The 15,901-nt window shown below is 41.4% G+C and overlaps 1 protein-coding gene across 1 annotated transcript in view; it reads right to left on the minus strand.

Moving 5' to 3' along the window:
• Positions 1-914: 914 nt before the first annotated feature.
• The window catches only part of LOC126354774 (UDP-glucosyltransferase 2-like), a 29,304-nt gene continuing 14,317 nt past the window's right edge, over positions 915-15,901 (minus strand). Inside the window, exons 3-6 of the mRNA XM_050004670.1 lie at positions 11,206-11,665; positions 10,549-10,771; positions 6,135-6,354; positions 915-1,484 (exon numbers count right to left, since the gene is read on the minus strand). Of these exons, the coding sequence (XP_049860627.1) occupies positions 1,208-1,484; positions 6,135-6,354; positions 10,549-10,771; positions 11,206-11,665 (1,180 nt within the window). The 3' untranslated portion in view covers positions 915-1,207. The remainder of the gene's footprint in view (positions 1,485-6,134; positions 6,355-10,548; positions 10,772-11,205; positions 11,666-15,901) is intronic.

The following is a 15,901-nucleotide window of genomic DNA, read 5'->3' on the forward strand; positions in this document are numbered from 1 at the left end:
GACAGGTAGTGGTCCATGTATGTACATTGTTTCTCTTATTCACAGGAATATTGTCGCTACAGAGAATTCATTCCTGATCAAATTACAGTCTAAAAATTCCACCACAGCACGAGTCCCACACTCGGTGTGATACGATACTGACTCTCTCTCCTGACCTTATACTTTATGCACAACAGTGCCAAAATGTGCTAGTGCATTCTGTCACATCATAAAGTTAATCAAAGTTGAAAACAAAATGTTTTATTCCAATTTTAACAGATTTGTCTGGCCCTCTAGAATATTATGATATTAATACAGCTCACACTGAGTCATGACTAGAAACGAAGGCTACTGGGTCTTGACTTTAGAAACCGAGACCGAATTTACTTATACTGCTGAAATGGACATAGATTTACAATAATCTTTTCACTGAACACAATGGCTGCTTGTCTACAGAGGACAAGGAACTTTAGTTGCGCCTGATCACCTGCTGACAACCTCTTGTTTCATACCACTACAAAAATGAATATATCAAGTGTGAGCAAAGTTGTTTAGTTACGTACGCCGCTTGTAAACCTCACAAATTTGAGATAATATCAGTCCATGCCAATTGTTTAGAAATTCCCAGAACATCCCCTCACAGAAAGTCGTTGCAGTAGCCAGCGATACTTGAATAATTGCCAATAGTCCATCACTTGTAGCAATCTATGCAAATGGTCAGATAATTCGGCAAGTCTCTGCCACAAGCTAATAAATGCATTCACATTTTCCTCCTTTATGTTTAACGTGTTAAAGCAAATTATCAGGGCAAGTCACTACAAACACGAAATAATATTTTTTGGATTTATTCGTTTGGAAAACTTTCAAAGCTATAAAGACAGCTATAGACTGTGTGATTAGACTGGTTGTTGGTCATATATAAGACAGTGCTAATTAAAAAATAAATATAATTTATTTCCAAAGCTCACATAACAGAGATAAAAAGAATGTTTCAATCTTGAATGCAACGTTTTGGCACAGAAGCCAAGATCTACAATGAGCTGTATAGTCTCCTCGTCTCCATCTCCACATCTCTCCACTTAACACTTCGACGAAGAGTGTCGTACGTTATAACACACTGTGTGTTGACAGTGATATCACACATCGTTTTTAATCTAGCAATTGAAAATCACTTCTGCCTATCGCTTGCACTGATATGTTAAATCCTTCAAAGCTAATAAAAAGTTCTTCATTCAGTCTTGTGTTTTTTGGCGTTAAGTATCAGAGATGTAAGATATCTCGCTAGTGAGTAGAGCGCAAGTAGTGTGATTGCAGCGACGGCCAGCACGAAGGCGATGACATCTAGCAGCAGCAGCTGGTACCAGCTGAGATCCATGGCTCCGCTTCGCAAATGTGGAGCTCCCTTGTGACGTAGTACATATTCTATCCACCAGATGGCTTGTGGCATCGACTGTGCCTGGTGCTCGCGATACACTGCTGACAACTTCTTCATGTTTTCCCGATACCTATTCACAACACAGCATATCATTAGCATATCTTGAGAGTAAGAGGACACAATACAGTGGCAAGAGTACGAATGACGTATTGTGAAATATAGGTATTTCATTTTATTTGTAATCAAAACAAGGACTTTTGAATGTATTTCACAAATGAGTGGTGATAAGCTGACTAAAAATTTGAACATGGTTGAATTTTTACCCATCCAGACATACTTCTAATTTATTTTCCCATACAGGAGATGGACAACATTACTGGGATTCAACTGAGGTAAGAACACATATGGTACAAGTTTTAAAATCAAACTGATAGAGGGGGGTTATGAGAAGCACTAAGGCATCTACATATGGACAAACAACAAGTAAAGGAATTGGTTTGAAATGCGCATCATTCAATGAACTGATGAGCAGTAAAAGAAAATTAAGCTTCTTTGAGTTTATGGATTAGTTGTACTATAACATATATCGCAATTACATATGTGGCATTTGAGTTCGTTTTAACCCGAGTGCTGGAAAACTTCTGGTTGTAAAGTGGAGTAGTCCATTGACTTAAAACATTGACTGCGCATTACAGCTAGCTGTGAATAACTTGTTTTTCTATGAATGGCTTCATCGATATGCACTTTGCAATTTTAAGTGCAGACAGACTGCATGCTTTTCTTATTTCACAGAACTTTCAATATTGTTGTGCCTGAAATCAGTGCTACATTTCGCACGACAATCTGGGCACATTGCACTACCCCTGTGTGCACTAACGACAGACAACTCTTACAATAACGAACTGTGTACTTTGCATTTGCGTTTCTGTACCACAAACTCAATGTTACTCACTTATCAAAATCATAGATGCAAGTTCTGGAATGATCTATGTATTAAACAGCAACACATAACGCTGAAATTCGCACTTGTCACATTATCGATGCCACCGTGACACGTATGACTATGTGATAAAGTCGACGTGATTGAACTCGAGGCTTAACGCAGCAGGATTTTTCGAAGGAAAGAGTTGAGTTACCAGTATCACTGAATTCACACATCAGGAATAATGCAAGGGATATTTGTCTAGTCTTCTGAAAGAAAGTATGGAGATGGCTAGTAAAAAAGATAACGAAATGCGCGCTGCGTGAAACGAAATGCCGGCTGATTTAGTTGTCCCAAAGAGAGTATAGTGACAACAAATCAATTTTTTGAAAATGCCGGGATGCCGGGATGGTTCCTCTGAAAGGCACGGCCGACTTCCTTCCCCGTCTTTCCCTAATCCGATGAGACCGATGACCTCGCTGTTTGGTCTCTTCCCCCAAGCAACCAACCCCTTTTCATAGAATTCCGAAAAGCTTCCAATTTACTGCACAACGCTGCAGAATTAAACCTACCAAAAGTCACATACGGCATATTCTCTTAGGTAACGGCTAAAAAAATGATGATTTGAGATGTGGAATTTCTGAGAAGATTCTATAGCTGTGGGATGTCCTCTTAGAAATGTATGTAATGGCACTTCGAATAACAATTGAAGAACTAGTTTTCAGGAGACCATAATATATTCTACATCTACAGACATGTTCCGCAAGCAGCAATACAAGCTGTGCCGGGGGACCATTGTACCAATATTAGCTATCTTCTATGCTGTTGTACTCTCATACTGAGTTAAAGAAAAGCGACTATCTATATCTCTCTGAATGCGCGCTAATCTCTTATTTTGCCGGCCGATATGGACGAGCGGTTCTAGGCGCTTCAGTCTCGCAGGTTCAAATCCTGCCTCGGGCATGGATGTGTGTGATGTCCTTAGGTTAGTTAGGTTTAAGTATTTCTAAGTTCTAGGGTACTGATGACCTCAGATGTTCAGTCCCATAGTGCTCAGAGCCATTTGAACCTCTATTATTTTATTCTGCTTATTCGTACGCCAGGCATAACATAGTGACACAGAATGCCCGTAAAGCCTTCCTCAAAAGGCACTCTAAATTCACCCAACACGGTTACGCAGGAATGAAGCTGTCATTCTTCCAAAGATTCTGATTTAGCTCTCTGAGCGTCCGTGTTAACATCTGCATACTGGCTGTACCGACCTGTTACGGCCGAAGCAACGCCTCTGTGACTTCTTACGATAGCTGTTTGACTCCGAACGCTGTAACAGTACATTAGAAGTGGTCCCAATAGCTTTCCCCACCTACGAATAATGGTACAGCCACGTAACCAGTGAACGAGAGAAGTATGTTGTAAGAGGTGAAAATTATGCTATGGGAAAATGACTTCAGAAAAATTAAATAAATGACGTCCAGAAGGAGTTTCTTGTTTGAAATAAATGCAGAATCCGGAAATAACCGTTTAGTAGCCCTAAATAAATTAGATAAACAAATAAAAGGAAATTGTTTATATATAATTACACAGAATATAGGATGAATGCATGAGAGCAGAAACAATGTGTGAAGTTCTTTTCTGTGATAAAGAAACAATTGAGCAAAATCAACAGCGGAAACTTTACAATTTGGGGAAAACCCAAACACAGAGCAAGGATGGTAAATCGGTGTTGTTGATGCTGCAATTAGAGAAACTGCGTAATAGGTACTGCTGTGTTATATATGATTCAATATAAAGAACATAAATACACAGAAAAGTCTAAATAGGGACCACAAACTAGTTGTAATATTGGTGTTTAGTATTTACGTAGCTCATATGTCCGAAACCATATCACGGAAGTTTGGATATGCTGACGATTTGGACATGGGAATACCTTATGAAGATACAGGGGTCACTGAAGACATCTTGACGAGAGACCTAAAAGTTGTTGGGAAATACTTCCTAGTAGTATGGCCATCGCAACTCCACTAAACTATGACTGACCTTGACGTTAAACGCAAATCACGTAGGTCGGTAGCAGTAACTAATCCAGTTACTTTGTCCATATGAGAGACTCATGTGGGGTGAGAGGAGAAAATCACATAATATTGGGGATGCAGTTCGTTAAGCTTACTCTGTGCATCGTTATATCAGTGCTATGTGTCTTAACATTAGTTTATCAGAATTATTATTATTAGAAATTGAGAAATTAACTTTACCTGCCACTATGATTAAAGCAATAAACTGTGATTTGTATTATTAATACAAGATGTTTCTAAGACTTTACAGGTTATAAAATTTGTACAAATATGTTCGTATGACTTACATATCTAGTCTTGGAGTACTTTTGTGGGACACTAGCTCGGGTTCAGACCCGCGTAGTACAGTAGCACGAATTATACCACTGCAGGCGCTAGTCTCAGTTGTAACAAAGATGGCTGCCTTCGCTGGTCTTAGGCATTCTTGCTGCGTGTTTAGGTTCGAAGAGCTAAAGTCTACGTCTATTGTACAACGTATTTTTGTACCATTACGGTAAAGATTCTCTCAGCAGGTCTGCCGTTTATAAGTAGCATAAGGTTTTTGCTGATACTAGGAGCTTGGTAAGCCATATAAAATGCTAATGTCGACCACGTGTATCTCTCGTCGTCATAGAGTAAGTGAGGCAAAGCTTTGATAACAGTCTCACTCAATGGCCCTGACGTATTTCTCACGAGCTGGGCATCCCACATATGACAGTTTGGCATTTTGTAAGAAGGTATTTGCATCTCACACCGTGATAATTAACACTGATACAAGAACTGAAGTACACAGGCAGGATAACTCGCAAGGACTGTTGTGGGGCAATATTACATCGATTGGAAAGACCAGGATTTCAGCGTAAACATTATATTTAGTGATGAGTCGACTTTTACTTTGAATGGTTGAGCTAAAAAGCACAGCTGTCGGATTTGGGGCAGTGAAAATCCTCGAAAACCCTCGTGATAGCCCAAAAGTTGAAGTCTTTTGAGCAAAGTTTGCAACCCTTCCTTTTCACAAGAGAAAACATTCAACAGAATAGAGTACTTAGATATGTTGCAAAACTTTCAAACCGTTGGTTGACAACGTTGTCTAAGAACGTAGTGTGCGCTTTATGATAGATGTTGCACCATCGCACTACATTACTTATCAAATGGCTCTGAGCACTACGGGACTTAACAGCTGTGGTCATGAGTCCCCTAGAACTTAGAACTCCTTAAACCTAACTAACCTAAGGACATCACACACACCCATGCCCGAGGCAGGATTCGAACCTGCGACCGTAGCAGTCGCGCAGTCCCAGATTGACCGCCTAGAACCTCTGTGCCACCGCGGACAGCACATCACTTATTGTCCGGTGTTTCCTCAATACTCGCCTTCCAGGTAAATGGAATACTGAAGGTTTACCGATGGCATGGTCCCCGTCATCACAGGACTTGACACATATTGACTTTTACTTCCTGAGATTCATCAAGGCATTTGTACCATTCTTACCGGCTAACATAAGAGGGACCCTAGCAAGAATCTGCGTTACAATTAAACAGATTACATCTGACATTTTGCAGCGAGTCTGACAAGAAATCGACTGCTGATGCAAAATCTATGACATTATCAATGGAAGTAACATTCAGCTTGCTCCGCTATAGGGTAAAAAAAATGAAATATTTTGCAAGATCTGTAAGGAATGTGAATAACTCTATACGGTGTTTCACAGTTGTTAAGTCCTTTCGAAAACATATTTTCCGTAATATCATCCGGTACGTTTCAGTACTTGAAATATGGAAAATTTCTAATAGTAAAATTGCTTACCTGGGATCCTCAAGAACCGTTCGTATAGCCTCTAAAACGGTGTCCTTCGTGACGTGCCGGAACTGCAACCTGTAGCCAATCTCGGCAGCTACGAATTTTTCGACATTGTAGTGCTGGTCTCCCATGAATGGAATCCCGATTAGAGGAACACCATAGTAAGTGGCTTCATTGAAACTCTGGAGGCCACCTTGCGTGATGAAGGCTTTCACGTTCGGATGAGCTGTGGATTTCGTAAAAATATGTTACTAATGGCTTATAAAAGCACTAATATTTCTTTGCTTGTGAAAATGTTCCAGGAGGTACGATATTGAGAGACGATATTCTTCTAATCAAACCTTAAATATTTTCAATTTTTCATCGTCGACGTCTGCTAGGGATTGATCACTTTAGACACATATGATAACCATTACATGAGATGAAATATTTTATAATAAATCTCCATATAAGCACATATTGCAAGCCTAATTTGAGGTGACGATACATTGGGCGATTTATGGGTCTGTGATGATGAGATGATAATCAGGACAACACAACACTCAGTCCATGGGCGGAGAAAATCTCCAAGCCGGCCGGGAATCGAAACCGGGGCCACTGCACGGTAGGCAAGCACGTAATCACTCAGTTAACCAGGCGGACATATAAGTACACAGTACCTGGGGATAGAGAAGAAAGTTCAGGGACTATGATTATTGCAGTGCTGAAAGTTGTAGGCCGGCCGGAATGGCCGAGTGGTTCTAGGCGCTACAGTCTGGAACCGCACGACCGCTACGGTCGCAGGTTCGAATCCTGCCTCGGGCATAGATGTGTGTGTTGTCCTTAGGTCAGTTAGGTTTAAGTAGTTCTAAGTTCTAGGGGACTGATGACCAGAGCAGTTAAGTCCCATAGTGCTCAGAGCCATTTGAACCATTTTTTTTTTTTTTTGGAAAGTTGTAGGAGATGTTTTCACGATTATGGATCAAATATTGATTGATGATGCAGAAGCGAAAAAGCTAAGAAAAAGATAAGGTAAGGACTCTCAGCCTCGTTGCCGTTGTTTGGGTGGTGGCAAACTACTTACAATCCATGGGACTCTAAAAGTTCTGAAACAGCACACAATTTAAAAATGTTCGCCACTCTCGTCCAACAGTCACCTAAAATACGGGGGAAGTCCGTAGATGACTCCAGGGCTGCCCTCGCTTGAGAAAAAGAAGTACCAATAAGCAATTACTGGCGAACTGTCATTGTTACGTCACCACACTGCGATGGAGGAGGAACAAGTGCGTCAGGGGAGTATGTCCAATACGAAGAGCTTTTAATAGGCATTCATTCCACCTCAGTGGATGGAGAAAGTTGCGCCAAGGATGGGTCGTTTGCTTCACCACTTGCAGCGTGTTTTACGTTGCTTTCAGCCAATCTCCCCAACAACACTAAACGCTCCTGTTTCTAGAATGTGAGGTCAGCGTGTTGAGGGCCTCAGCAGCACCGTACTGGTGTAGTTGGAAGCTTCACCTAGCAATTCAGTATCTTGAATTCTTAAAATATGGCAAAATCGTTAAGAAATGAGGAGCAATGGACTGACATTCTCAGCGTGGACGTTACGCTGTTAGCAATGTCGGGAAACAGGACGACTTTACACTCCCGTGTGAGACGCCATTCTCTTGTAAAACTGATGGTAAGGGACTACCGCAATGCTGCATCTGAAATAGAGCCATGACAGTTAGGGCGTATAAAGTAGGGAAGCCTTAGTACAGGAGTTTTCTGTAGATTTAACGCCTTCAAGAGCTATCGTAAGGCTTTTCAAGCACTAAAACGCATTCTTCGTTGAAGTCGGATTTTCAGTGGTGGAATGATATATACTGTACCAACTGTGGAACAAATTTAGATGGTGCTTAGATTCGAGAATGCCGATTTTGTCAATGATGGAGCGTTAAACGATAATCTTTCTTTCTTTTTCCTACTGGTATGTTCTGAGTCGCAACATTCAAAGAGTTTTGTGTTTCCCAGTGGAGCTGAACAGAATCTTCATCCAGCGTCTTCTTGCTGGGATAAGAAAGAAAAAAAGAAAAAAAATTGCTGGCACTGAAGTATAAGTGTTTGAATGGAAACTGATAAACGCTAAGGAGCGAGTACTGGATTCTAGGAAAGAAGAAAAGGCATCAAAACACCATTGAGTCAGCACTTATCAAACATATGGTACGGACATTAGAAATACTTGTGGATAGCTTTAGTGGCGAAGAAATGAGTTAGCTACGTCAGAGCGTAGATGGGTGTTTTCAAAACTAGAGAAAATACGAAAAGGTGATGTAAATCTCTGCCTTGAGTGGCTCCACATAACATTGTTCCGTGATATTAGTGGCACAGTTAGAGATCCCAGCTCATTTATCAGGTAGTCCTAAATCCGCAAGCAACCCTCTGATCATGTTAGTCACCAAAAGAATTTAAAAAATACAGATGTAAGAAACCTCTCTCTCTCTCTCTCTCTCTCTCCCTCCCTCCTCTCTCTCTCTCTCTCTCTCTCTCTCTCTCTCTCTCTCTCTCTCTCTCTCTCTCTCTCTACCTCTATCACACACCTACACATCCACACTCACACACGCAAACCCCACCCACCCACACACACATACACACACACGCACGCAGATCAAAGCAAAAGACGAATGAGGAACACAAAGCTACAGGTGGCTGCATTAGCACTCTAAATACACACAGTAAACACACACTGAAAATTGGGAATGCAGTTTTCAAATAAATGTATTCGAAATAAACGTCGAAAATCGGTCATCTGAATGATCAATAGATCAATTAAATACTCTACGGGCCATTAAAATTGCTACACTAAGAAGAAATGCAGATGATAAACGGGTATTCATTGGACAAATATATTACACTAGAACTGACATGTGATTACATTTTCACCCAATTTGGGTGCATACATCCTGAGAAATCAGTACCCAGAACAACCACCTCTGGCCGTAATAACGGCCTTGAAACGCCTGGGCAGTGAGTAAAACAGAGTTTGGATGGCGTGTACAGGTACAGCTGCCGATGCAGCTTCAACACGATACCGCAGTTCATCAATAGTAGTGACTGGCCTATTGTGATGAGCCAGTTGCTCGGCCACCATTGACGAGACGTTTTCAGCTGGTGAGAGATCTGGAGAATGTGTTGGCCAGGGCAGCAGTCGAACATTTTCTGTATCCATAAAGGCCCGCAAAGGACCTACAACATGCGGTCGTACGTTATCCTGCTGAAACGTAGGGTTTCGCAGGGATCGAATGAATTGTAGGGCCATGGGTATTAACACATCTGAAATGTAACGTCCACTGTTCAAAGTGCCGTCAGTGCGAACAAGAGGTGGCCGAGACGTGTAACGAATGGTACCCCATACCATCACGGGTGATACGCCAGTATGGCGGTGACGAAAACACGCTTCCAACGTGCGTTCACAGCGATGTAGCCAAACGCGGATGCGACCATCATGATGCTGTAAACAGAACCTGGATTCATCCGAAAAAATGACGTTTAGCCATTCGTGCACCCAGGTTCGCCGTTGAGTACACCATCGCAGCCGCTCCTGTCTGTGATGCAGCGTCAAGGGTAACCGCAGCCATGGTCTCCGAGCTGAGAGTCCATGCTGATGCAAACGTCGTCGAAGTGTTTATACAGATGGTTGTTGTCTTGCAAACGTCCCCATCTGTTGACTCAGGGATCGAGACGTGGCTGCACGGTCCGCTACAGCCTTGCGGAAAAGATGCCTGTCATCTCGACTGTTAGCGATATGAGGCCACTGGGATCCAGCACGGCGTCCCGTATTACCTTCCTGAACCCACCGATTCCATGTTCTGCTAACAGTCATTGGATCTCGACCAACGCGAGCAGCAATGTCGCGATACGCGAAACCGCAATCGCGATAGGCACAATGCTACCTTTATCAATGTCGGAAACGTGATGGTAGGCATTTCTCCTTCTTACACGAGGCATCACAACAACGTTTCACCAGGCAACGCCGGTCAACTGCTGTTTGCGTATGATAAATCGGTTGGAAACTTTCCTCATGTCAGCACGTTGCAACTTTAATGGCCAGTAGCGTACAATTCCAGGACGAGACACATGGATTAATAACATCAGAAATCGTAACAAACAACAAGTGGTAGTTTTATCTCACGAAATTTGTTTCTCTCCTAAAAAAACAAGAAAATACATGCTATATATCACAATTATTATGTCCATATAACAAACGTATTACAGACCACTCAAGATGCTTGACAATTAAAAGAAGTGAAACTCGAATAGCAGAAAATAGCAGTCTCCCATTTAGTTGCAAAGACGGAATACATCTATATGCATATAGAAGCAACTAATGAATGATGGAAGACATATAAAATGACAGTCATAACAGTAATTTAATAGAACTCTTTGATACAAACGTAAGACATACCTAATACTGACTGTTGTGGAAACCACTTGGACAACAGGACGTTAGGTGGCAGGTCTGACGAATCGTCCTCCTCCCATTTCCAGAGAACCCTTTGCGGCAGCTGCGAGAAGGCATCGAGAAAAGCCCGTCGCTTCTCTGGTGGCATTTTGCTGCTCAGTACGTTGGTGCCCAGGCTGAAGTAGATAGCACCCTCAGTCGCTCCGTCTAACCATTTCTGTATATCCTGTTGGCGAAACATGAAAAATATTCCCATTGCATCCACTGAGACGAATCAAAAGGTATTCGTTAAACAAGTAGATTAATTACTCCTTTCGTAATTGTAAACAGAGTATGGCGGTATGCTGATCAACAACGGAATCAGGGTTAGTTCTTCTGTTGAAGGTAACCCTCCTGCCACAACGGACAGCACAATATCGTAACCTGCCATTTTGGATTCTATTCCTGTATTGAGGCCAATGAAGTCCAGTGTTACATAGTGTAACAGCCATGAGTAGTTACAACTCTCTTTCTAGAACAATATTCCTCGACTTGTTCTGAAGCCTGGATAGTTACCACGCTGTACGATATAGAATCGACTCTGTGGATAAAATCTGTAGCTAGGTTGCATACTACAATAGGACTTAAATACTGAATATAAATATTACATATGTGCTATACCTTAGGAAGTGGCTTAATATCTGGCTGGATGTGTAGCCCAGTGACTTCCACAAAACTGGGTAGGTTGGGTCTGGGGTAGCTTTGGGTGAAATGGTTGCTGAGGATCATCAGACTGAAATTTCTCTCCAGTTCGTATATCGACGGTACTCGAGGACCGAAGTAGTTCTTCTGTATTGTCTCGTGCTTGGGCAACACTACATTCGACCACACTAAGTTAGAGTAGAGCCACACGTAAGAGCTGTAGAGTCTCTGCCAGAAGGACAGGTGGTCCGAGTAAGCGTGGATCCACCACGGCGTGTAGGCTGGGTTGTCCGGGTTGCCATCGTTCCAGTGGATGTAAGGGTAGGCTCCGAGGGTCACGAGGCCCACCACGGGTGGGGAGCCGACTGCGTGAGCCAACCCGTAGAAGCACGGCACCAGACCCCTCTCCATGATGTACAGGTCGAACTTCGGCGGCGACCTGCAACAACATCGTGCGAATAGAAATTTACATATCTTCTGCGCTGAAGACAGAACAGGGATATCTATGGAATGAGCCTCCAGGCTCCTGCTGTAGAATTTTTTGTCACCAACATGCACTGACTCCGAAATTCACCTGACTGTAGTATGGCGTAACGATCGCTAACAAGTGCCCTGCAGATTTTGAATGTCATTACGTATTACATCCCTAGTACAAGCAGATTCCTTTCAAAATTATTGCTGAATTTGTGCAGGCATTACATGGGCATCTTAATAACTTGCATTCGGCATCTTAAGAGAACCTGGTTCAAGGCCATAAACATACAGGATGTATAAAACATGTGTCCTAATCTTTATAGATCTGTTCTTGACATCATATCATTACGAAAAGTTAATATGAACACGTGTCCCAAAGGAATTCCTCCTAGTGACTACTGGTTGTGTAGCGTACCTCCAATGTACACTGTTATTCACTTTTCTCTTTACACTTGGTCATGGCCTTTTCTTTGTTTCGTCACATTGTTATTTGTTCTGTTTTAGAGAAACTCCACTCACAATACATCAAAACGAAGTATTCAGTTTCTAAAATGATATGGTATGTACTGTGTGTACAGCCTAGTAGACGGGAATGCAAACGCATCTCGTCAACCTTATCCCGAATGTTACTCTCGGAGGCATTTTATTCGTGCAACAACGTTTGTGCAGTTCCACCAATGTCTGCAAAAGATAGGCTCAGTTGAGAAGAGAGTTGTAGATGGCGGGAGACAACGTTATGTGCGGTAGCGTGAATCTGAATGACGGTTCTTCGTGCCCCATCGGTTACTAGAAGGAGAATTTTGAGAAGGGCGGGTATTCATCACATGACGACTTGTACCTTCTGTACCTATATCACCTTCAACAGATGCGGGAATTACATGAGGCAGACTTTGAAGGTAAGAATAACTTTCTGTTAACGCATGTTAGGGCGGCGTGTTGTGTTTATGCAGTTCTTAGCATATACCTTATTAGCTGGTGAGGCGGGCTATTCATCTGCCGACATGTTCAATTGTCATAACAATTACGTTCGAGATTACGAAAACACTCATGAAGAGGCGACAAGATGAACATCAATAAAGGTTCACCGTCAGCGTTTAGGATGGAATCATTCTCACCTTTATTCCGCAACGTGTTACTGGACAAACGTATCTACAGTTTCAAAGACATAACTTGCTTCATTTACTTGATGATGTAGCTGTAGGCGTCATCCAACAAATGTAGTCTATGCACGATGGCGTTCCACCTGACTTTATACGGATATTTCGCGAGTATCTTGATAACCACTTTTTGAACAGTTGAATATTATTCGATGGGAATCCATTGCGTGTCCTGCCCGATCATCTGATTTGAATCCAATGAATTTTTTTCCGCTGAGGAGTTTTAAAATTTTTGATTTACTCTACTCCCGCACTCAGTGATGATATTCTGAGAAAGCGTTTCCAAAATGGATCTGACCAAATACGGAACACACCAGGAGTTTTCCACAATGTTCGGTAGAATATGGAATGCAAGGTCAGGGGCTGAATGGAACAAGAGGTGGTCACTTAGAGAAATTTATGTAAATGTATTTCGTAAATGCAAAATTTTTTCATGAATAACAAAACCTTTCACACATGCATATGTATGTGGGACAGTATTTGCCGGCTGTGATTAATAAAACCGTAAGTACCTGTCTACCGAAGTATTTTCTGGCCCATGTTCATGTGAACTTCTTTAATACTTTGACGTTAAGAACAAATCCCTAAAGTTTCTGGCAGACACGTGTTTGCAATATGTATAAATACAACAGCTCTCACTTCTTCGAGACAAGTGGACCAGTTCAGATGCAGCTTTTTTGTTTTTATTTGCATATTAAAAGAACGGATATCCGCACTAATTCTAGTTTTTTTGACTGCATTTAAACCCATAGGAAAATCTTTGTCTTAATACATTGTGCTGCAGTGGCATTGTGAAATTGCTTCCTAGAACGCCAAAGTGAAAGTGACCCGAAGAACATCAAATTTACAGCTGCTTCGTATAGGCGTAGCAAATTAGCACTTTATCGTACTCCTGATTTCTTTAGGGACGAAAATCTTCCGTTTTTATTCTCCGGTTCCATATATTTAAGCATGTTTCATCCTTATGGAAACTAAAATACCCATTTTTCACGAGGAAAGGTTCCTATTATGAATACTTTAAAAGAGCACAATAGTTTTACTATGACTCAAATTGTTATATGATTCAAATGGCTCTGAGCACTATGGGACTTAACATCTGAGGTCATCAGTCTCCTAGAACTTAGAACTACTTAAACCTAAGTAACCTAAGGACATCACACACATCCATGCCCGAGGCAGAATTCGAACCTGCGACCGCAGCGGTCGCGCGGTTCCAGACTGAAGCGCCTAGAACAGCTCGGTCACACAGGCCGGCAAATTGTTATATATATACAAATTTAACCACAGGTGTGAACGGCTCCACATGTGTATACATTAAACTGATTGACTGACTGCACAATCTTACACTAAAAATTTTACCTAGCGCTATAGCCATAGAGTAATATAAAAAAGTTCTTGCTATTTCATGCCTTCTTTACACTGTCGTGATATTTTCACAGTAATCAACACATAAAGCACCCCTTACTAATATGTCAACATTAATTACATTGTTTTGGTATTTTCCTATGTAAAGAGATTTTTCCTCCTTTAACGAATTTCGATTTGCCCCCCCCCCCCCCTAGTAGCAACAGTTCAGCACCGTTAGTGTTAGTAATAAAGAAAAAGAAATAAATTGAAACAGCTGAAATACGTGTAACGTGTAAGTTTCAATCTTAACCCAAAATGTATGGCATTCGGGAGAACGTGTGGGGCGGCGGATGGAAATTTTGTTGAATAATAAATAAATGTGGAATGTCTTACCCAACGATGCACCATATGTGGGGCGGCGTATGGAAATTTATTGTTATTGAAATGTTCCTATGATTTATTTAAAGCTGTTGTTTGCCGTTCTCAACACTGGCTCTCTAACTACAATATTGGCCACCAGAAAGTGATTAACAAAACGTGAAGCCTGTAATTAGAGTTCCTACTGCCCACTTCAACTGAGAAATAAACTTATAGCTACAGTTTATAGCTCTGAGGAATTAGGAGATTGTCTGGGATTCATAATCAAAAACGATTCTTTCAAAAATGTTCACAATATTCTGAAAGTCACAGATCAAAAAGAATCCACACAATCCAACTACCAGAGCAGCTCAGAGTCTAATGCACAGGAAAGTAATCATAATAAAAGTCTGACGTGGCTAAGTCCAATATTTTGGGCGAGAGAATTAATTTAATTACGCTACACGCAGTAGACGAGCTCTGAACGTGCCCTTTGGAGATACGCTATCGCTATAGTTTTATAGTTATTGAGTTGAAACTTCTCCCATCTTTATGATTGTAGCGTATCTCCCTTATACTTAAATTTAAACTTCCTAGCTTTATTTATTCACCTACTTAATCTATCTTGCTTCCTTAATTTATAAGACAAAAAGCTGAAAATCACGAATTTTAACTAAAATTTTAATTTGTGAGATCCAGAATACTGTTTCTACTAAATTATTATACAAAAGGAATCTAAATATGAAGTTTTAAGTTTCTAGCTCTTTTCTGTTGCGCCAATGATTTTTACAGAAAAACGTCCAAATTTCAAAAATGGTTAAAGTTATTGCACTGATATTAAATACATACTGATTTAGTATTACTCCTGACATGCTAGAAACGTTTCAGGTTATTTACTTGATTTTGAAAGTATTGCGCAACATTTATGACGTCAGAGCTGGTTACAGCGGACTGGCTGGCACACAATGGAAAAACTGCTGTGAATTTTATACTGCGTGAGTAGGCTGCTTCCCTACAGACGGTTCAGATCCGCGTCTGGCCATCCTGATTTACGTTTCCCGTGATTACTCTAAATCACTCCAGGCAAATGCTGGGATGGTTCCTTTGAAAGGGGACGACCGACTTCCTTCCCCATCCTTCCCTAATCCAAGGGGACGACCTCGCTGTTTGGTCCCCTCTTCCAAACCAACCACCCCAAAATGCAAATAAAGAGCATCATGCTAAGTTCATGGTGACAATTCCCACGTGACGTTGTTCATAAGTGCTGAACGATCTGCTCACTCCATAGATTTTCCTACTGTGCCGCGCTGAAGCAATTAAACGTTAGGAGCAAGTGATCT

This window comes from Schistocerca gregaria, chromosome 3 (assembly GCF_023897955.1).
Source record: "Schistocerca gregaria isolate iqSchGreg1 chromosome 3, iqSchGreg1.2, whole genome shotgun sequence".
In the NCBI taxonomy this organism is placed as follows: domain Eukaryota; kingdom Metazoa; phylum Arthropoda; class Insecta; order Orthoptera; family Acrididae; genus Schistocerca; species Schistocerca gregaria.